The sequence below is a fragment of the Protopterus annectens genome, chromosome 1.part1, assembly GCF_019279795.1.
Source record: "Protopterus annectens isolate FY-2018-M chromosome 1.part1, PAN1.0, whole genome shotgun sequence".
In the NCBI taxonomy this organism is placed as follows: domain Eukaryota; kingdom Metazoa; phylum Chordata; order Ceratodontiformes; family Protopteridae; genus Protopterus; species Protopterus annectens.
The window spans coordinates 1,706,847,727-1,706,872,851 of record NC_056726.1 but is presented as its reverse complement, the minus strand read 5'-3'; the positions used below and the strand labels follow the sequence as shown (position 1 = coordinate 1,706,872,851).

At 36.0% G+C, this 25,125-nt stretch overlaps 1 protein-coding gene across 1 annotated transcript in view; it reads left to right on the top strand.

Annotated features, from left to right (window-relative positions):
* The first annotated feature begins 8,546 nt into the window (after positions 1-8,546).
* Positions 8,547-25,125, top strand: part of LOC122811889 (uromodulin-like) — a 316,476-nt gene continuing 299,897 nt past the window's right edge. The window contains exon 1 of the mRNA XM_044084036.1: positions 8,547-8,656. Within this exon, the coding sequence (XP_043939971.1) occupies positions 8,608-8,656 (49 nt within the window). The 5' untranslated portion in view covers positions 8,547-8,607. The remainder of the gene's footprint in view (positions 8,657-25,125) is intronic.

Here is a 25,125-nt window from a genome sequence, read left to right as displayed (position 1 = left end):
TGCTATAGCAGACAAAAGTGCAATCAGCAAGAACGGTTTTAAAAAAACAACACTAAAACAAAAATATAGTTTAAAAGTGTAAAATACAGTATAAAATTGCACTTATGGTTAGCAGAATGCAACAGATTCCTTGGATTGCACAGATGAATACAACAGAGCAGTGGCTGGTCGCCTGACTCTGTGGAGCTGTGTTAAAACAGTGAGCAAACCGAATTAAACAATTTAACCAATAAAAAAGCTCAAAACTGAGCCCTGCCAGCAACTTTCAATCAGATGAGTACTAACTCAACTCTCCTGCCACAAGAGTGCAGGAGGCCCTCTCCAACAAAAGATAGCCTGGTTTAGTGCTCAGTTTAATAAACAGAACCAGATTCACCAGGTCTGAATTGAGTCTATGAGATAACAGACAAAAGTGCAACAGATCAGCAAGAACAGTTTTAAAAATCAGCAATGTAACAAAAATAGAGTTTAAAAGTGCAAAATACAGTATAAAATTGTACTTATGATTAGCAGAATGCAGCAGATTCCTTGAATTGCACAGATGATGTTCACTGATGACTACCAGGCAGTAATACCTAGCAGGATTGACCCTAGAATTTAGGAAAACTGTAGCATGAACTTGTGAAATAATCTGTATTTACACTCTGTATGTGAAGGTTAGTTTATATCTTATGAGGTTTGTTATTCCAGTGGCTTTGAGCAGGAGCAGTGTCAGTATTCCTTACAAAGGGGGAGGTAACATGATAAATATCTTATAAAAATAATGAAACAGCGATCTAATATGCTGAATTATGTATGAGTAAGTGGACCAAAATACAAATGGCGGGAGCATATCCATATTCATCAAGGATACCCACACCTCCATGTTAATGGCACAGCACGATGCTCACCGGATCAACTGGTCAACACTCCCACCATAGGTGACATCATATTGGACCTGGTCATCACCAACATGGGTGACCAGTGTTCCACATCAGAGGTCAACCTCTCGCTGGTTAGATCTGACCATAAACAAATCACTTTGGATATCCACATTCCCCCACCCCACCCCCGGACAAGGAAACCACCATGAAAAACTTTTCAAAAACAAATTTCACGTTACTTAAGACAGAGGTGGAAAGTTTCAAAGCCCCCATGCTAAAGGATAATGCTGTCCAAGCTGCAAAATCCTTTACTAATGCATTCTGCGGGCACCTACAAGAATGTATGGATCGTGCTATCCCAAGCAAAACCAAGACTCACTCCTCCAAGAAAAGGAAACCAGTCTGGTGGACCCCTAGCATAAATAAGCTATAAAATAGAAAAAGGAAACTAGTACAGAAAAGAGTAAAATCCCAAGAAGGGAAGACATCCCTGATTAGTATCAGCAAGAAACTATGATCCCTCATAAAATCATCCAAGGTGAGCTTCAAAAGAAAAATTGACAAGGACTCCAAAGAAAACCACAAGGCATTCTTTAGCTATGTCAAGAATCTATGTGGCAATGCTCAGATCTGCTCGGAGTTAGTGCAGAAGGGCACAAAATACACTGGACCGACCGATATCGCCAACATCCTGGCAGACAGGTTCAGCAGAAACTTCACCCCCAAAAGGGCCCATAACCATACCAGAAGAATGTAGAGCCCCTGAAATCACAGACACTCAGTTTAAAACAGCCCTCTCCAAAGCCAAAAACACAGCATCAATGGGACCGGATAGTGTCCCAGGCTGTGTCCTACATGAGCTCAAAGACGAACTAACCCCTCACCTAAACACACTGTTCAAACTCAGCCTCTCCACAGGCTACATACCTATAGAGTGGCGCACAGCAATGGTTATTCTGCTCCACAAAGGTGGAGCCACAACAGACTCCGGGAACTATCTCCCTATAAGCCTGACTAGCTTGGTCTGCAAAGCTATGGAGTGCATCATCATGGAACTCAATAACAGAGACAATGGGAACCTCCAAACACTGGACCCTACCCAGTTCAGCTTTGTTAAGGGCAGATCATGCCTCCTGAACCTGGTGGACTTCTTTGAGACAGTTACTAAGGCTATACTCGCGGGAAAGATGGTACACACAGCCTACCTAGACCTCGCAAAGGCCTTCAACACCATTCCCCATTCTGGTATTATAGACAAGCTCACCAGCCTAAACATAAACCCCTATGTCACAAGATGGGTTGCCAACTGGCAATACAGTGACAGAACCCACATGGTGAGTGTTGCAAGAGCTAGGCCCGACTCTAAACCAGTTACAAGTGGCATTCCCCAGGGCTCAGTCCTGGGACCCCTCCTGTTTGGCCTATACTTCTCAGAGGTACAGGCAAGCACAGGAGGACTATGGCTGACCAAGTTCGCAGACGAATGCAAACTAGGGGCTATAATTGACTCTCTGGCTGACACAGACATCCTCCAAAAGGGTCTCACTGAGACGGATACCTAGTGTCAAAATCGTGGCCTCAAGCTAAATGCCAAAAAGTGCATAGTCATCCCCTTTGGAAAAAACAAAGTACCCACAAACTACCAAATAAGTGGTAGTCCCCTAACTACGGAAGATGTAATAAGGGATCTGGGGACCCAAGTAGACAGTAATCTCTCCTTTGATAATCATATTGCCAAAGTGGTTAGAAAATCCTTCTATGTGGCCCACCTAATCACAAAATGGTTTGCATCCAGATCAAAAGAGGTCATTGTGCCCCTCTACACATCACTCATCAGACCCATCATAGAGTACAATGCCCCATTTGAGATGTACCTTACAAGACACCTGCAACAGCTTGAAAGACCACAGAAGTACCCCACCAAGAGGATTATTGGCCTCAAACAGATGCCCTATGCAGCTCGACTGAAGAAGCTCCAGCTGTACTTGGTTGCATACCGCCTACTCAGAGGTGATCTCTGCCTGACATACAAGGCTATGTCCAACCCAGAATTGATGGACATGCTCCACCTAAAGAAAACCATATCCCCTTGAGCCACACACTCTAGGGATCTAAACCTCACCACAACAATAAATAGGACATGCTGGAGGGATAGATTCCTGTCCCAAAGACTTCCCATGCTTTGGAACAAGATTCCAATCTACATTAGGCAGAGCTCCTCGCTAACACTCTTCAAGAGAAACTTGACGAGTGGATGGGAAACAGAAAGTTTACCCTGGGGATCACTTCAGTGGCTCTGCTGGACAGAGGCACAGGGAACTAATCTAAGGGGGCGGCGAAAGCCAACACATTCTGCCTAGACTTATAAATGCCTTCAGGCAGATAGCCTAGTACCTACCTATGAACCTATGAACCTATAATGTATGACATGAACAAACATTTTAAAATAACGATAGCTGTGATGTTGTATTGTTCTTATTTTAGAAAAAAATGTATGGTGCTCCTTATCTGAATTACTGCACACAGTACTACAACTCGTTCTACTTCAAAACTAAATGCTTTTTTAGTAAATAAATGTAAATTTTAAAATTCAGTGTTACTTCTTTAAAACATTTATGTGTGGGGAGGACTTCACACTACCTATACCCACATTTATATAGATAGAGTTATATTACAGATATAGTTAAAACTATAGATATAGATGTATAGATACACAACAACACATGTATATAGATACATAGATGGATAGATAGAGATAGAGTTACATTATATTTACAGATGATGATATAGATATAGATTCACTAACTCTGTCATTGTCATAGGGACAATTCTGCAAGGCACCATAGTTCTGAAGTTAAGTATATATATACACCCCCAATAGTATCAACATAATTTTTTACTGTTCTCAGGGGTATATAGCCTTCTGTGACTTTCAATGACCATTATCTTACATCAACTAACTATTGCACTACATTCCAGGGAATATTTTTATTAGATTTTTGAAGCAAAAAAAAAAAAACAATCACAATCCACCATTTACAATGATATTGAACTCAAGAAACACAATATTCAAACACCTTAGATATGTACCTTAAGCTTTTCCCTTCTATGGTTTTAGTTTAAGTATACAACACAATTTCTTGAAATAGATGGAGATATGTAGCTGTATCATCATGCATGAATTACAGATGCCTTAGATGTGGGATCACTTTATAATGTAATCCTTATTCTACTTCAGACTGGCCCAGATAGGATTGAATACTCTCTGATCTGTCCCAGGTTTGTATCAGCCACATTTACCAACTTTTTTATTACATGTTCTCACATTTGTTATCTAAATCCAAGCATTTTTATGCACATGTTAGCTTGTGATATTTAATACCAGGCTTTTTATTCAAATGTTCTCTTATGTGTTATCTAAAGCCAAGCTTCTTATTCACATGTTCTATCATATATAAAAACAATTTTTCGTATGTCAACTTGACCCTCTCAAAATAAGGGACACTGAAATGGGCTCATCAATTGTAGCAACATATGCTAACTTTGAATGGCCTTCTTTAAAGACATATAATATGTTTATGATGAAAATAAAAACCAACACAAAGGTCCAGTGCACAGAACTTCAAAACTAAATAACACAAACTGCGAACAAGGTACTACTATGCCAGGAGAGAAAAATATATATAAATACAAATTTATTCAATGTTAGCATTTAATCAAATTGTAATGCCTCATTGCTTGTTTGGCAATGGGTGCAGTTGTTAAGATTGCGAGCTGTAGTTCTTGTGGTATAGGGGTTGATGCCTTTACTTGCCTCCTGAGTGACCTTGAGCAAGTCACTTAACCAAACTCTGCTCCTAAGTCGCCCCTGGAAAGAGACTGTTTGTCCAGTGAGCCTAGCTTGTTAACAAACAGGATTATTATGTGGATAGGTTTAACATAATGTTTATGGTCTTTTCCTCACAGGTACAAGGTACTTGGTTTGATTCTGGTCTTGGGTTATTGGCTAAACTTAAAATGGCCATTCAGAGCAACTAACCTAGTATTACTCTACAAACCTGTATTTGTGTGAGACATCAGCTATCTTACTCTGAATGTAGTTTTAATTAGTACACTTAAATACTTTACTTGAGAAGGACATTAACTGATATTTTTTGTTTTATTTAGTTGAATGCTTAGTATCCTGTGCATAACAATTCAGAAAAAAAACATGTTTTCCACTAAGATGAACTCACGAACAGCAGAAGGCTAATTAACACCTTTGTGTCCTGGAGTCTTCTAAGCTAAGAATCAGCTTGCCTCCTGAGAGCTTTTGTCCAAAATCTTCTAAAAAAACACAATTAATTAGATTTAGAATATCTACTGATTGATGTGAGTTACAAAAAAAAAGTAAACTATGTTAGCTGTTTGGTAGACAATGGACTATATACTGGGGTTAGTATCAAAGTTGTGTCCTTAAATGTTGATTTTATATAGCATATTTTCAAAAGAAAAAAAAGTATTTTATTTGCCAGAAGAACTAGTGTTGTGGTCAAACAAAGGATTATATTTCTATATGTGTACAAGACAGGTGCAAGTTATCAGTGAGGGAAGTGTTCAAGAGGTTTCTGTGATGTCTGCCAAATGGGGCAGCACACTGCTGTTATCTGGTATTGTCGAATTTATACAAATTATACATATACATGTTTCACGATACATTCAAAAATATTAATCTATAAAACTGTGTTTGATAGCAAGTGCCAGTCATAGCATTGTGTACCTTTATATTTTGTATAAGATGGCATCATTTGTTCACCTGTAGGTTATACAGCTTTCATGAAATCAGTGCAGCTATGAATATTTAGGCAACAGTCATAACTGATTTACCAAAAGAGCATTTTTTTCTGAGATGCCTTCATATTACCAAACATGTTTTAATACCAATTTTTTTTACTAATACTCACTGCTTGAATGCATCATCCCAAACAAGACAGTACCACAGTCTGTTCATGCATTATAATGTAAACATGGAAATATGAAATATTGTTCATAACTCTTTGCAGCCTCCCATTAATGACTACAGCTGTGCACATACCGTGCTGACCATTTCACTAGCATGCTTAGCAAATCATATCAGCTTATAGATGCCCTCTTGCTGCATTAGTTTTATGTAACTATGTACTTTTACTAGGAATGCAGAAATTAGGCTTTGAAAACAGAAATACAGGAAAATCTCCTGTAATAATGAGTATATTCTTACAGGATTCACAAGAACTGCTTTTCTGATTACTATACTCTTGTAGAAAGCAGTGAGTTAGGATTAGGATAGTTGCTGAATTTGGGGTTGCTGTTTAGTATGATGTTTACAAAATCAGAGAGTATCATGATTTTTTCACTAACACAATCAAATAGTAATTACCTAGGTCTGTGGCTTGCTTAGGATCTGCACTTCTCTGTTGGTGGAGGTTGGTTTGTGAAATGAATTTTTTGGAATGTTGAATAAGCCTTTTCCAGTTTGATTTTTTGGACTTCTTCTGTTTGCCTCAGTGGGCATTGCTTTGCACGCTACTTTCTGACATTTAGTTTTATGCTTAATTTAAATGTCTGGATTTTTGTAATTAATTTTATTAGTTTTTCTAATGTTTTAATTTATTACATATGACTTGTATTAGGTACGTAGGAAATGAGCACTATAATACATTTAAAGTTGAAGTTGTAGTGGAATAGATGACTCTTTTATCATCCCTAGTTTTATCTTTTTTGATCTGTTCTTGTATTGCTTGACTCTATAAGGCTTTTAATTTAATTTTTCCCTGTATCATTTTTATGTGGTGCTGAGTAATAGACATTTGGGCCAGTAGTTCAGTGTGTATTTCTCTATTTCTCAAAAGAAATTCTTGCACATCCTGGTTCTGGGAGTTACAAGGGGATGTCATCTGTCACAAGTAAAGTGTGGACAGTAGTCAGTTCTCTTGCTCACATTCAGTAACCTCCAATCCTTCACTTACTACATTTACCTGAGTTTTAATCTTGGACATCACCATGTTTACACAGCTTATAATTTACCTCATTTACCTATATGATGACTTCATAACTTCACTTGGCCAAGAACTTTATTCTTGATTGCTGGGACCAAGACCTGGTCTCCCACTTGGAATTTCCTGCTCTGGACATTTCTGTTATATACTCCCTGTTCACTAGCATGTGCCCTTTACATACGCTCTTGCACAATGAGCATTATCATGTCAGTCCTTTCCTTTAAACAACTACAGTGTGTTACTACATTCTTAAAGGGGATTTCCTCTCCCTCCCAAGTTTCTTTCATTATTTCCAGCAACCCTGTGTTGTGCCTACCATACAATAAATCCAGTAGTGGTTTGGGGTACCCTCTTTATGAAATAGAGTGACAGCTGGTTGCACTTTTCTCATCTTTCTCAATAAGGTTTTATAGCATAAACTTTAGGATCCCAATGATGCATGTTAGCTGTTTGGTAGATGGAAAATATAGGCTCTTAGCTATTTCACCTAGAAGCTTTGGCAAAGGTGATGCACAATCTTCAGTATAAAGGGGTAACTATGCCAGCTAAAATTTCCATTTTATTGCTTCTCGCTCGCGATTAAACCATTCCAACCATGGGTAAATCTTCCAATATACCACACCATGATGTCGGTTATTGTTTAATAATTCTTCTCTTTGGAGTCACCTGCGTTTTTTATAACACAACAAATTATTATAAAGTAGAGGTTACTGCAGATGTACCCTTTCTGTTACATAAAACATCAAGCTCTCAAAAAATTATTGACTAGAAACACTAACAGATTAGAAATTATAACTTCTTGCTTTCTTTCTCTGGAATTTAATAATCTTCCTAGACATCTCTTTTATTGAAATTCACTTCATCATTATATATCAGAGTATTTTCTTGAACTGTTGTTTTCTGTATTGCATGAACTCTGACTATAAGATTACATGCAAGGAGAACCTTTAATTCCTCAAAATCTAGTTTACTAACATTTCAAGCTCATACACTCACACACACACACACACACACACACACACACACACACACACACACACACACACACACACACACACACACACACACACACACACACACACACACACACACACACTTTATCCTTATCTGAGGTATAATTGTCATACTAAGCATCCAAGCTGCACACTTTCTTCTCACACTGGCATTTTTCAAGTGTCTTTTTTAACCAATGACAAGTAAATTATGTGTGCACATTTTTAGGCTTAAGTGGATATTGAAATTAACAATGGCATCAGTAACTGAATAACTCATGATACAGATTGAAAATGTAAGCAATTGCAAGGTGTAGGCTTGCACAACCAAATGTATTATTTCAGTCCTGTGTTCTAGTATCTTTCTGTTAATAAGAATCTCATACTGACCAACAGCACTGGGACTGGTAGGAGAACAGGTAAACTCTATGAACAAGTTGTCATTAACTGACATCAAATCCTCCATACCTTTTATTGTGTTTTGCTATGCACTATGAGTGTACGCTTCATATCAGAGGCTAAATCTCAGTAACAGTGCCATAACTGTAAGAGAGGCTTTTATTGCCACTGTAGTTAAAAAGGGATACTACAATGTGCATTGTAAGTACAGTACTTAATTACTATGTACTGTTGTGAATATTTGTAAAATGACTTACTGTCTTTTTGTTATGCTCTCTTTATAGACCTATTTCCGAGTCTAAAACTGATCACTGGAATCTACTCAGCAAGTAGACCATGGAGTTTCTTTTAGGAATTATCCTGACTATTGGATTCATTCATCAAGGTAGCATAGTTTTTTTTTTTTTTGTGTGTGTGTGTGTGTGTGTGTGTGTGTGTGTGTGTGTGTGTGTGTGTGTGTGTGTGTGTGTGTGTGTGTGTGTGTGTGTGTGAGTGTGTGTGTGTCTGTGTGCGATGTATGAATATCAGATTATTCACTTAATATATCCATCACCCCTTTTCTCATTTTTGCACATGGAGTTGGGGTGTCACTTCAACAGTGGCAATCATCTAGAGCCAACATTCATGCCACTGGGTGGCTAGCCTGCCCCCTCTGTTCTTCCATATCACACACTCGAACACCGACATGGCCAATTTGACATGTCCAATCCACCTACTGCATGTCTTTGAAATGTAGGAGGAAACTGGAGCGCCTGGAGGAAACCCACACAAATACAGGGAGGACATGCAGACTGCATAGAAGACACCCAGCTGAGATTCAAACTGGAGAATCTCTTGCTGTGAGGAGATAATGTTATCCACTACACCACTATGCCACCCTTAGATTATTTACTTAATGTATGTTCATAAATGATAAGCATGTGTAAATGATAGAACACAATGAAGTTAGAGACTTTACCTCTCTTGTTTGCTCCACTGTATCTCCATGATTATGCATCATTGCATCTTATTCACGCCTAATGAAAACAGTACTCTTGTTATCCTAAACTATGACTATTAGAAAACTATGTCAGAGATGGTATTCTACTTTGATGTAAATATGATGTTAACAATATTTTCAGTTAATGTTTAGCTACCTTACTGCTTAATTGCTTTAGCTGTATACTTCTAATAAGAGAAAAACACTTCTGCCTCTCTGTATCACACTAGGCTGATTTTAATGTGTCTCCAAAAGAATTTCCTGTTAATATCACTTTTCATCTCTGCTTAAGATAATGAAGTGTGTGTCTTTATGCTACTTTAAATGTTATTTGTTATAAAATATCTTGCCCTCTGAAGAAGAAAGATAAGTTTCTTATTAGGGCATTTCTTTCATAATCCCCTTCTACTTTTACATTTTTACCAGAGTCATATTAATATCAGCATCTTGTTAATCTTTTCAATTTTCTAGGTGAAATACCTTATCAACTGCCAGTTGTAAGATGATAACCTCAGGTTTTGTCTGTTTTTGTAACACACAGAATAGCTTACCCTAGGCCTAGTTTATATACAGATTTTGAGTTTTATTGCTTAAGATACTGCTACATTTTCTGTTCAATAGCTAGCCCTATTTTTGTATGCAACATTTGAAAATAATCACTTTAGATATGGTTTTAATTTTTGTATAGCTTTCTATCAGGCACATTCTGACTCACCACTATCATTTTTCATTCTCTGCTACATTTGTCAGATATGTTGTACTACATATGTAAATCTTTTCAATAGAGAGGGACTGATTCCCTAAGACTTGCTCTAAGGGTAGAGCAGGCTGAGAGCAGGTATTTTGGAATCTGGTCCCCTTTGTAAGCCAGTTTATAGATAGGCCTTACACTGAAGTAAGTCACTTAACTGAGAATCTTTCAGAATCAGGGAAACCTAACAATGAAAGCAACTCCTTGGAATCTTGCCCATAGCCTTAACATCTTTCCAAGATTATCTGCAGTCATTAATGTATTGATTGTGATGCCCCACCTTTGGGTCAGTAATCAAGGAGCCTCAAGCCTCACCGTTGGCACCTCTGAGGAATGTTTACTGGGAGGATAAGAGGTACACACACATTATCTCCAGATGCAGCTCTCTGCATCAAGCACAATCAAGCACAATTTCCCTTAAGAGCACATGGGGAACACAGTCAGTCCCAGGGCTGGTGTCTCCCTCTTTCTCCAGATCCCAATAAGACTCCCCACTGGCACAGCTATAGAGTTGAGATCTCAGCTGAGTGTCCAACCAAGATCTCCAGCACCCTTTCTGTCCAACCAGTGCTCCATGTCCCTGCCCAAGTAGCTGAAACACACACACACACACACACACACACACACACACACACACACACACACACACACACACACACACACACACACACACACACACACACACACACACACACACACACACACCTGGGAAAGGCAAGCATAGGTTCACTAGCTATGCCCCCTTCTGCCCAGACTTTAAGGTAGTTACCACCACCACCAGACACTCCTGCCAGCTACCTTAAGGCCCTTAATAGGGTACACAATATATTGAGTGAAATTAATATTAATACAAATGGTAGTTTGACCAAGAGCAAGGCTATTAGGAGTGGCACAAACAGTGTCACCAAATAAATATGCAAATAGTCTCAAAACTTACTTAAATACTTCTACAAAGATCAGCCACAATGAAAGGTCTAAATATATTTAATAATATATAATAAAAGAACAAGAAAATACTAAATATATATTCACAGTGACATCAGAGTTCAAAATCACAGGAAGTACTTAAAATAACATTGAAGGACAGACTCAGACAAATAACGAAAAACAATATCTAAACTAAGCTTCACTATATTCCTGACTGAATCTAAGAGAATTACTATTCCCTCCTTACTTAATAGTGAAAGGCAGATGATATGGTGAATGGCCCTTCTTGTTGTCAGGCCCAAGACAGAATACAGAATGCTCTGTCTCACTAAGAGACTTCTCAAAATCATATCTAAAATATTACTTCTGGGATAGCTTGCAGAATGACATCACTCCTGGTCATTTGACTTCTAGTTCTCATGCAAACCCCCATTGCTGGAAGCTGGCATGATTTAACACCTACTTGTAAAAATACACATGCAAGGGCTTTTGTTCAGATCTGTGGCAGGTGGTGGAAGTCATAAAACAATTTCATACCTCCACACTTCCAGAGTAGTAATTAGTTCATCCAAAAGACAATACAGAAAGCTTCCTGGTACAGATTTTGTTTCTCTTGTTGCATTGAAATATATGGGATAGCACCTTTATGGCATAGCCCTTAAAGTGATTTAATTTCAGATATATTTTAAAGTTTGCTGGACTGAGGTTAACTTTCCAGTTCCCTTTGTTAAACAGTTACAATAGTGCATGTACGTTTCTGTTCTCTCCAGTAGGACACAGTGTGGATACATTTCAAACACAAGCACTTAACAAAATACCTTTTCAACACAAACATCTGCACAAATCAGTTTGATAAACACATGACGTACAGTTCTAATACATTTGTAACACGAGCATCTTGTATAAATTAGTTTAGTAGTCACAAATGGCATATAATTATTTTAAAAAATCCAGCTAGTTGTGCTGACAGTACCTCCTATCATCACATTGATAATGAAAAAAATGAAAGCAAACATTCTTTACACTGTTTTGCCAATTTGAGATTTAGCTGCCAATTACCAACAGATTTGGTTAGCTTTCTACATGACTTATATATTTTCTTATAATCCTCACAAACTCCCTTCAATTAGCAGACCTGCTAATGTTTTGAATAAAAAAATATAATAATACATTTGATTTATATTTTATCTCTCCATGAAGTGTTAATATTTACAATTCGAAAGTTTCCAAATGATTAGAGTTACAGTAGTAATTCATATAAAAACACCAGTTTTCTATCTTATATGTCAGCTTATTTAAGTTTAAACTGCTCATACCACTAAATCTGCAGTCATGTATTTGGCAGATAAAAAGACTACCTAAATCTCTGTACCAACATATAATGGAAATTAATTTGGTATTGCTCTCCAACACAACAACAATTCTAAGACTACGGCCATGGTTCCCCATCAGCAGAGCGCCATGCATATTAATCACGGCATGCTGCCAAGCCAGATCACAGTAACATGGATATTGAATCTGTGTAGCCAGCAGTGTAGTGTCCCATGGATGTGGATTGTTCAGGGAAGTCCTTGACAGATGTTATGTACAGGATAATGTACATACCTGTAATGTACCCTGGTAGTCTAGAAAAATGTGTGCTTTTAATTGTTTTTTTTTTTTATGTTTGTGTGGTGTGGCACGGAGTGCAGCAATGTCAAGCTGCGCTTACACATACACAGCTGACACCTGTCAGACATCTAAAAATTGAAATCGGATGTAATTAATTATTTATTTGAATGCTTATTTGTGGCTGCATGCATGCCCCCAAGCAGTGCTTACTGAATCTAAAAATGTTTGCACCACGAAAAAAAAAAATCATGTAGGCTTTATTGAATTTCCCTTATGATTTTTCCACTTACCTATCGCTTCTGTACACTAATGTACCTCTACCAGCAATCCTAAGTGCCATTCTCCATCTCAGCTAGTTCCAAGCACCTACTTAACAACTTGACATTTAAGCTTCAAAAGATAGGTACAACCCACCACTAGGTCATATATTACCTCATTTAAATCATGTACTCTTCAGATGCATCTGATCATTCACATTACTAAACCTGATTTTCCTTAGCTGAATACTACTTCTGCTGCTTGGAATACTCTACCTGATGACATTACTGAATGAGACAATCTTACCCTCTTCTAGAAAAGGTTGAAACATCACTTAATTTTGATTTTATTTATCTCCTGTTGAAATATGCAGCTTCTGAATTGAAATTCTGTATTTATACTCTATTACTAAATCTGATGCCACTTTCACTAAGCTCAGATACATCTACAATTTTGTAACAGCTTTTATTGTTCTTGCCTAAATGAGCCATGCTGTAGCTGAAACGATTCCTTGGATAACTCTACTCACCCAGTTTCTAAGTGTTTAACTAAATGAAAATAAATGAATAAGTACATAAATAAAATATCTACTGGTAGTTTTCAAATGCTGAAAAGCACTGTATCTCACTTTATGTAATTGTTTTCAGTACTGAGCAATACATGCTATGTATTTGATTATTTTGTAAAATGTTACTTAACCTTGATATGATAAATGCATATCTGTTTACTCAATGTAGTATTTATCTTTTAGCATGGAGAAAGTTGTTACATAAATGCTCTTTAGTTAAAAACTAAATAAAGATCTCAGAACCATTATAACAGGGAATATAACTGTAGCTTGATAGCTTTTATCCACCTCTTGCCCAAACCCATTATGATATGAAGTTTATTTTTAAAGCTTACAAGTCTAACTACACTTCTTATTTTTCTTGGCATGGTGGTGCATGTTTTGAGAAAGTTTGCAGGGAAGGGATTTATCACACTTCTGAGAGTATTTACTGATATAAAATGACAGGTTTGTATTATGTTCATTTCCTGGAAGCACAGGGTATTATTTTCATACCACATATGATGCTATGCCATCCATATGTTTGCATTATTAGAACATATTTCTTTATATATATGTATGTAGGTATATATATATATATATATATATATATATATATATATATATATATATATATATATATATCAAAACCCACTATGGAGTGTTGTTGAAATCTATTAAGAATAGTCTTCATTGCAGTATAAAAACTGTAACAGAAAACCCAAATGTCTTTTTTTCAGTTATGTCTTGATCAACTTTCGGTGTAAGGAGTGCTATGAAAACTCTCTAAAGTTAGGAACAAGATAAGGCTGCTATACACATTTCTGACATAAGAAGGCTGTTAAAGTTACATTAATTACCTTTCATAGCTGAGATTTTAAATCTCAAAAAATTCTTTTCACATAATTTTCCATAATATCTTTACCCTCTTTCATTTCAGAAAAAAAAAACATTTGTGGTTACCTATTCACCTCAGTATAAATATATTGTCCCACTTCTCCTTTAATACAGCCTATTTCCTTTTACTGTTAATTTATTTATTCCCAATCTCCATAAAAAAATCTTGGCATTCACTTTGTTACTATACTATTTCTTTCTTTCTTTTATAGCTATATGCGGTGGTGCAGCGGTTAGCATTGTCGCCTCACAGCAACAGGTTCATCCATTCGATTCTCAGCTGGAGCCCCTTCTGTGTGGAGTCTGCATGTCCTCCTCCTTTAATAATTTTTCCCATTGTGTTCTACTTACTTCTTTACCGAAATGCATTCGTAACACAGAAATTTTTTTCACTGTGAACTTTATACCCCCTGTCTTTGATATATCTCTCTCATTCCTTTGCTTTTATCTTTATTTAATGACCTACCTATTTTTTAAACATTCAACTACATAAAATATAACTTTTTCATCCATACACTGTTTTTAGTTATTATAATAATATTATCATCTGCATCTGTCACTAAAAGTGGAATCTCACCTGTGCGGATTACATATTTTGCCTTCATTATTTTATAATTTATTTCACTAACTACCATATTCCTGACTAAAGCAAATAAAATACAAGTTATAGTACATCCTAGTCTTATACTATTGTGCATCGCTATTTCTTTACTTAACCAGACATTTACCAGAATTCTTATTTGTTACTATACACTGTCATGCAAACTTTCTTAATTTTATTATAAAGTTATATATCTTCATTAATTCCTATAATGTCTCATGCTCTATTGAATGAAATGTGACCGGTATTCTAAGCATCTACAACTCAAAAAGACACTTATGATCCAGTAATACAGCTCTGATTAATACAATCCCATGTAAAAACAGCTCTGGTGAATCTCCTTTCCTTAATGAAGTCACTAAAACATGGAACACCTCAGATTACAAAACTGTACTACTACTTTCAAATATCTCCTTAAATCATACCTTTACACCAACAGTATTTGTAACTGCCATGCACCCCCCTGAAACCTCACCCGAATGTGAGAGTCTATTCCCTTATGCCACTGGTGTTCACAGTTATTATTCTCCACCAGTACTCATTGTATATACTGTACATATTACTTGGTAAAAGCCTTGCATTACTGTGTTCTAACCATGCTGAATGTTTACATTGTACATATTGTGTCTATGTGTCTACGATGTATAGCATGTTTCTTAATTGTCATTATCATCCTTTCACTATGTAACCAGAAAAGAAAAAAAAAATGTTATTTCTCTACTAACTATACTGTGTGGAGCTTTTCTCCCCAGGACTCCACTGAAAAGGGACACCAGTTGTCCAGTCGGACTATCCTGGTAAACAAATGTTAAATAATAAAATAATAATAATAAATAATTAATGTCACTTACCATAAGTTTTAGATCCCCTCTTATATTTAGAATATCATCCACAGTTTCTCTTACTACCATCAGCAGTTCTTGACATCCCTTCCCTTTCATACAGTATGCATTTCTTCCATTATATTTACCAGTCTTTTCTTTGCTATTTTATATAAATATCTTGTAATCTGTATTATTTAGTACATTAATTTCCAATTCTTTATATCTTCTTTCTCTCCTTTTTCCATAAGAATTTTAGTATTCTACTACATAATTCTTTGTAATGAAATTCTTCATCTCACCATTCATTCAAAATATGTAACAAATATTCTTTTCGCCAGTCTACTAAATGTTTATACATTTCCTACTCAATTCCTATCTATATAGGAATACAATTTGTACAAAGGACTTTCTTTTTCAACTTCCTTCTTTACTTGTTTTGAGATATTTTTACTTCCCATATTCTAATACATTCTTTCTTTTTTCTTTAAATATTTCTTCCACATAAACAACTACAATTTCTATAATCTGAGATTGAATCTCTGCTTTTTATTTTTCATTCCTGTCATTGCACTGCTATCCTCTTTCACTATTTTACTTAAGTAAGCTGATACATCTTCCTTTACCCTTGTAATAAATACCTTTGTTTATATAATAATTCCTTATTTTTTCATAATTTATTTTATATACTTATTTCTCTTTATCATGATACTCTGTCTCATTCATTTCTAAATTTTCAAGAACATTTTGTATATTTTTGCATATCTTTCTTTTCCCATTTTCGTATCTTACTCTGCCATTGTAAAGTAACTTATTTTATATTTTCTTTTAAAAGTATTTCACCATTCTGACCAATTAACATAAACCCCTCACAGTAACATGATCTCTCTATAGATGTATAATTAATTATTTTCCTTTCTCATTCCATTCTTTTTAATTAATTTTTTGAATTCCCTCTCCTATTCTAATGTATTCTTTCTTCTCATTTAGTTCCATCCATATTGTCAAATGATCTGTGAATCCTGTTATGGCAGCTTTTCCTTCTGCTATACTTATTCCTTCAGATGTCATAAAATAATCAAATTGAGATTCAAGAATACCTGTTCTATATGTTCATAATTTTCTATTCCATATAGCCAGTTTGCCACATTTCATAACTTCTCTCATTTAAAATTTTCCTTTCTTTTTCTTTTATCTCTTAAATCATAATTGAAAAACCCTGTCATTATGATATCCATATTCACTACTACACAGTCTAACATCTGTTGAAATAAATTCTCCTTTTCTTTACAAATGACATAAGCATATAAAGCTATAATTGTATATACTTTTTCTTGAAATCTTAAATCTACAATAGTTAGTCTTCCCATTCATAATAATGTTACATTCAATATCTCCACTACTCTGCTACATAGTATTGCTATTCTTGAACAATGCTCATTTTCCAAAATTCATAATATCTCTCTGTCTCATATTTTTTTTCTGTTTGAAATCTTTTTTCATTTGTTAGAAAATGGTATATACCTTCCAATTATATCTATATCACATTTATTACACCATTCAAAAATGCTAACAAAAATTAAATAAAAATAAATAATAAATAATAATAAAATAATGGAATCACTCATTGCCAACAGTTTAGTAGTCCATGAAAAGAAAACAAAAGTAGCATTGATCATTGAACTTGCTACAACCAGTGATAGTGTCCCCTTTGAAAATTGTCTCCAAATTTTCTTTCTGTGTTTGTCCATTATTTTGTCCCAAGAAACAATATTTTCTGGTTCAGTCTGCTTGATCATGCCATTGAATAGATCATCCCACAATCATCCTGGCTGGATGGATGAAACAACACATTCCTCTCTTTATATCTCCTCCAACTCAGCAAACAATTCATTTTAAAATAGCTCATAATCCTTCATAACTCCACATGTATCTTCTTTTGAGCTGGCGTTCATCTCTGCTCCTTCCATTGCTTTCTCCATGTCACACACTGTCATCCAAGCTGACACTGTGCTAGGAATGAGACATGTGCATGTACTCATGCTGTATGAGGTGTGAGTAGCATTTTGTACTGATATATACATTACATATTATTTACATATTTACATTACTTACATTACAAATCTCCACACAGCATAAACTTCAATTTAAGCACCCCCCACTCTTTCATCCACACCCAAAACATTATTTTTTTCCAAAATCTTTGTCAAAGTCCATTTCCATTGTTTTTAATTTCATTTAGTCTCTTGTTCTATATAGTCCATGAAGCATAAAATATTACTCTGTCCATTTTCTTCACTTCTTCCTCTTTACATCCACCATAATAACCAAATTCTATTATGTCCATATTTATTTGTTCAAATTTTAACAAACTTTTCATCCTATTATCTTTACATATTTCTTTCCACAAATTATTAACTCTTTCACATTTCAAAAATGCATGCTCAGTAGTCTCAAACTATCCACATTTATTGCATATTCTATCTTGCTTTTTTTGTATGGCATATTTGCCTTAACCGGCAGTTTTCTAATAAACAATCTCCATAAAAAATCATTAATCTCTTTAATTTTTTATAGTTATTATATCTCATCATTATGTCTTTTTTCTTACGTATTTCTAAATCTTTCCATGGAGCAATACAATAAAATGCTTTCATAATACTTAAGTACCATTCCTTTCTATTTTTCACACATATATTCTTTTTTTGTTTTCCATAACACAATTTTGTTTTGGCACTGTTTCATTTCTTCATTCACAATGCTTTTATGTCTTTTTTTTAACTTCCATTCCTTCCCACAATTCTTTGTATTTATAATATACCATTTATCATTTCTATCAAGTTTTTATTTTCCTTCATAATTCTTTTTAGTACCTTATATAAAATTAAAGATGCTGTCTGTACTATTGGGCTTTTTAATCCCAAACCTCCTCACTCTTCTTTCATATACAGAATCCCTCTTTTGACTGGATTCAGTCTAGAGCCCCATATAAAAGAATATACAATTTACATTAATTCCTTTTTCATGCTTAATAGGAATCATATAGATGTTAGCAACATAAACAATTTTCCTATTACCATGTTGTTCAACAAGTGTGCTTTCTTTCTATATCCAAATCTATATGATTTCCAGAAATTAGTCATATCCTTTACTTCTTTGAGTACATTATCCCATTGCTGTTGTCTGCATTCATTCCTTCCAAATGTTATTCTTAATATAGCTATATATTTTTCATTGAACTCAACACCTCCTATCATACTTTCGAAACCAAATCCTTTACTTTTTTCCTTATTTATACTTATACCATTTTTTTAATGTATTCTTAATTTTTCATTTACTTTTTCCATCCATACTTTATTTTTAACAATTAATACAATATCATCCATATAATTATATATTATTGGCAATTGTACTTGCTTCATCATTTTGTATCCACCACTACTTGACATTTTATTAATTTCCTTCACTATTACATTCATAAGTAATGAGAAAATTACACTACTAGCTGAATTTTTCTTTTCTAATAAGTCTCTAAATGTTTCATGACTTAATATCTTATAGCTCTCTTTTTCTTTCCTTCTTTTCTTCTTTATACATTCTAAAATACTTTTTATATTTTTCTTTAAAATTATGCGACCAAACAGTTCAAATCTCATAAAACTCCCTCATAGTCATATGATTTTCCCATAATACCACAAGTTCTGTTTTCTCTTCTAAATTTAATTCATTTTCATTAATTCCCTTTATTCCTTTTCCTATTCTTATGTATTGTTCATTTTCTGTACTTTAACACATATTGCCACATGATCCCGGCTGTGCCCTATTGGACTCCAAAGACCAGCGATATCCACCTACCTAAACCTGCCTGTGTATTTCCTCACCTGGGTAATCTAAACACCCTTGGACTAAAAGCCACATTAACTAAGATTCTGTGCAAACCTATTATACTAACATTTTCCACTCCCAGCTATGTCCTATTGGACTCCAAAGACCAGCGATATCCACCTACCTAAACCTGCCTGTGTATTTCCTCACCTGGGTAATCTAAACACCCTTGGACTAAAAGCCACATTAACTAAGATTGTATGTCACAAAGTAATTTTTTTCTTCATTTACTATATGTATATACTAGTCCACTACACCTCCTAGGTGTACTAGTTAAATTGCCATATCTGCCAGCAGCCATACCCCCCCTGTCTACTACTGTTGTACTCCACTTTCTGACTCTAAGATACTGTAGCCCCCAAACTTTATTCTAACACCCCTTTAACCTCTCCCTTCTTCATTACTTTTCTTTTTTTTTACTTATATCCAACTGCTGCGATCTCTTCTCAGGGTACTTACAGACTTTGGCCACTAGATGGAAGTCTTTACCCACCTCTAATTTCACTTCATTTCTCTTCCTACCTCTTACTTTAAACTTTTCATGCCTGTTGCACTTTTCTCCTTTACTGTCTTCTTCCATAGACCATTTAAACCTTGTACCCATCTCCTTCCATAGTCCTTTTAAACCCTTACCTAGCCTCCTCTCCACCTCCACTACTCCTAGATTAACCCTTACTCACCCAGGTTTCCCCTCTTTTTTCTTTCCTCCTTCCTCACACTCACAACTTCTGCCTTTTTACTTACTGTCTCCTGTTCTTACCTTCTACCTTACTGATTATTTTCTCTCACTGCCTTTACCTTACTTGGGTCTGCCCCGCTCCGTTTGCCCTGCGGGCTCACTCTGCTCCCCTACCCTACCCCCAATTCCCACCCCAGTGGTCCTAGACTTATACTTCACTAAACACTCCCCTTATTTTTCTCAACCTATCACAAACATCCTCATCATTATGCCACTCCCCATATCTCTTTCTTTCCTAATTAGTTCTAATTACCTCTCTTTTAAACTATTCCCTTACCTATCCTAACTATTTTCTGCACTAACTACTTCCCATATCTACCTCCTATAAAACCTCCACTAATTTCTTTTTTGCATATTTTAAACCCTGCTCAATCTCTTGAAATATTCTCTCCTATTTTTCTACTTCACCTACTCACACAAGCTACTCTCATCTCATATCTACTCACTACTATGGCCCCAACACACAAAACTATCTTCATAAACATACCACTCATAACTACCACAATAGCCTCTCTTACCATACCTTACTCACGCACCTTCTTTGAAAATCTTACTCTACTTGAACAAAACCATAATTTCCAACAAACTTTACCATCTTCTTTCATCTATACCCTTAACCACAGTAACATAACCTGTACCTCTAACTATATACTACCAAAATATCACAGAGCAACCCATGTTACTTACTTCACTATCAAAAATAATTTTAATAATTCCTACAAAATCTTTAAATTTCGACACTATCCCCAGCGTCACCTCCTCCTAGATGGTGATATTCATCCAAACCCTGGACCCAATAATGACAATAGCAATAACCTTGACAATGTAACTTTACCTAAGATTTCTACATTAGCTAAAGCACCTAACTCCCTCCTGATAGCTCACCTTAATATTAGAAATATTAACAATAAAATTTCCCACCTGCATGCACACCTTGATTTGCACTCATTTGATATTCTATGTCTTACAGAATCTTGGCTAAAACCATCTACTCTAGACCAGGAAATTACCCCTCCTGGCTATAATATCCTTAGATGTGACCGCAAAACCAAAAAAGGTGGAGCCATTCTCTATAAATCTAATCTCCACGTTTCCCCCTTTAATTTGCTTCCATCATTAGACACCAAATCTGAAATGCTGTCTACCAAACTCCAAATCAACAACTCCAAATCTATCTACCTAATTTGTATGTATCTTCCCTCTGGTAACAATACCAATACTCTTGAAAACTTACTTAGTTACCTATCTACCCAACTACCCCAGGAGACCATTGTACTGGGTGACTTCAACATAGACTGGTTCATCTGCAGTCCCCAGAACCCTACTAACCACATAAATCTCTTTGGATTCTCTCAATTAATAACCACTCCTACTAGAATCCTCAAATCTAGCAAGAAAGAATCTACTCTTGACTGGATCCTTATTAATAACCACCCTGGCAATTATACTCCAGGAACCCTTCCCGACAATATAAGCGACCATATGCTTACCTACATTATTAGACAACAACTCCATATCTCAACTACTCATAATCTCAAAACTTCCTGCTCAAAAAAAGTCTTTAATCCAGAAAGCTTCCTAAATTAATTGCAAGCGTGTGACTGGTCACCACTGACCCATCTTGAACTTGATGAGGCTGTGACCTACTTCGTAGGTTCATAGGTTGGTACTAGGCTATCAGCCCTGGGGTCTATACAAGCCTAGCCATAACAATTCCCTGGCTATTTCTTCCCACACTATTTACTTCCCTGGACCCCTGTCTAGCTTGGCAAGTGACGTGATCCCTGGGGTGAATTTGCTTTCTCCCATCCAATCGTCAAGGTTCCTTTTGAAGATGGCCAAAGAGGCACTCTGCTTGACATGTATGGGCAATCTATTCCAGAGTCTGGGGAGTCTCTGGGTCAGGAACCTATCCCTCCAGCATGTTTTGTTTATTGTGATGACAAGGTTTAGATCCCTGGAGCGTATGGCTCTGAGGGATTGGGATTTCTTTAAGTGTAGCATGTCCAACAGCTCTGGGTTTGACATGGCCTTGTATGTTAAGCAGAGATTACCTCTGAAAACATAGGTTCTTAGGCTAGTACTAAGCTAACTGCCCTTGTGAGACATTGTAAGCCTAGCCAATTATCCCTTGTGAGACTCAAACCCTGCACCTTGAGTTTGTAAGGCAAACACCTTAACCATTAGGCCACCCTCCCACACAACACTAACTTTCTTCAAATCCTAGTCTACCATGCACCTTATCGCTCTACTAGAATAAGAACTAAATCTGCCCCATGCCTAACAAAACAAACTAAGCAAAAGATGCTCCTCAGAAATAAAATCTGGTCTAAATGGAGAGCTACCAAATGTCCATCTGATCACCTCCTCTTTAACCAGTTAAGAAATGCCACCAAGAATGACATTCTTAGAGACAAAAAAGACTTCTACCTTCACCTCCAACAAACCAGTCAACAAACTCCACAAAAGTTTTGGTCAGGGATAAACAAACTTCTTCAGCCAGGACACTCTACTACTCCTGTCTCAGCAGGTTTCAACCATAATGACTCCAACCACATCCCTGACACCTTTAATAACTACTTTACATAAGCCATTCAAACCCTAGCCAATTCTTTACCTCCTTCTACTGCTTCCCCACTAAATACCTCCAAGACTTCATCTCCTACCTTTCATATACAACCTGTACCTACATCTCTCATCTATAAGCTACTTAAAACACTGAAACCTTGCACCCCGTCTGCTGACCGTCTCCCATCTGAATACCTACAAATTGCCGCAAAAGCTATAGACTACCCCATCTCTATCCTTATTAACAGAACTATCTCTGAAGGCAAAATCCCTACCATATGGAAAGTATCCCACATCATCCCACTACATAAAGGTGGATCTTCTATTGAGCTTTCTAACTTTCGACCTATTGCCTTACTCTCCCCATTAGCTAAGATAATGGAAAAATGTATTCACAAACAACCACATAACCACCTACTACAAAATAATCTACTAGCCAACTGCCAACATGGCTTCAGACCATTCCACAGCACAACAACTGCCCTTTTATCCTTCACTGACTCTATAAATAAAAATCGTAACAATAACTCCTTTTCCTCTGCACTATTTATTGACCTGTCAAAAGCCTTTGATATGGTTAACCATAACTTACTTCTAGACAAACTAAAGTCCCATTCTCTTGATCCACAAGCATTACAATGGTTTAGGTCTTATCTTAAAAACAGACAGCAAGCAGTACTTTGGGATAACAATCTGTCTTCATTACTTCCAGTAAATATTGGAGTCCCACAAGGCTCTGTCTTAGGTCCCCTTCTTTTTTCCTTATTTATTAATGACCTACACATGAACATACCTCAAGCCACCTGCATTCAATATGCAGATGACTCAACCTTAATTTGATTGCTAAGAATATAGCCTGCCTCCAGTCCCTCACCCAAACTGTTTTCCATAATGTTGAAAACTGGTTTATGCAACACTGCCTCCTCCTAAATCCCCCAAAAAACAAGACTACTGCTTTTTACTCCAAATCATAAGTCGCCCAATACATTCTTCTCTATAACCTCTAACAATGCTACCAACATAACCCCAGATACTACAACCCGCCTACTAGGTTTATCAATTGATAATCGTCTTCACTATGATGACCATATTAACACCACCATAAAGTCTGTTAACAAAAAACTTGGCACTCTCTATAGAATTAAACCCATACTTACCCCTTCAGCCAGGAAAACTATTGCCCAGACCCACCTCATTTCTACCCTTTTCTATGCCTCTGCTATATATACTAACCTATCTAAAAACAACCTCTCCAAACTTTCTACCTGTTATAATAGTATAGCTAGATTTATAACATGCTCTCCCTTTAAAACTCACCACTGCCTTAACCTCAAACAACTAGGATGGCTAGAACTGCAGAACCATATACTCTGTCAACAGTTACTTATCACTCAAAAGATCCTATACCACCCCAATAATACCCCTATCCGCACTAATCTGATTTCACCATATAAAAATCTAGCTACACTACGTTCTGCTAATAAACTCCTGGTCTCCTCGATTAAATCTAACAACAAAGCTGGTGACTCACTTTTCTCAAACACTACAGGTAAAAACTGGAATCAGCTTCCTCCTGAAATATCTACCCTAGCTTCTACTTCTCTATATAAAAAACATATTAAAGAATATCTTAAAACTCAGTGGCTTTGTCCTTGTGCTAACCCAGACTGAAATATTTTTCCCCTCCTGCTCATGCCCCTTTCCCCACTCCCCTAACATATGCCTCCAAATCTAGTTACTTTTCTTTTTTTTTTATATAGTAAGAGGATAACATATATGGGCTTTATTCTGTCTTGCTCATACCCACTTTTGTGTTTAGTATAATTGTTTTTTATTTAGTTTAACTTTTAGTATAATGTCTGTAGTTTATAATTATGATACTATATTTTTCTTTTAACCAATGCTACCTCTGTACTGTTATTATACATGTCTTTGTTATATATTGTTAACTTTGTCACTGTTCATGCTTGGAGCTTTTCTCCACGGGCCTGTACTGAAAATGGACATATATCCAGTTAGACTAGCCCGGTCAACAAATGTAAAATAAAAAAATAAATAAAAATCTGAAAATCCGGCATATTTAATTCTGTTTTTATAACTTGTAAACTATCAGATATTAAAAAATAATCAATTTCTGTCCTAATTTCATTCTTTTTATAGCTACAGTTGTTATTCTTCCATACACTTAATGTTTGACTTCTCATAATTTATTTTGCCATTTTAACATCAAAATTGCTCTTATTTTTCAATTAAAATCACCCACCACTATA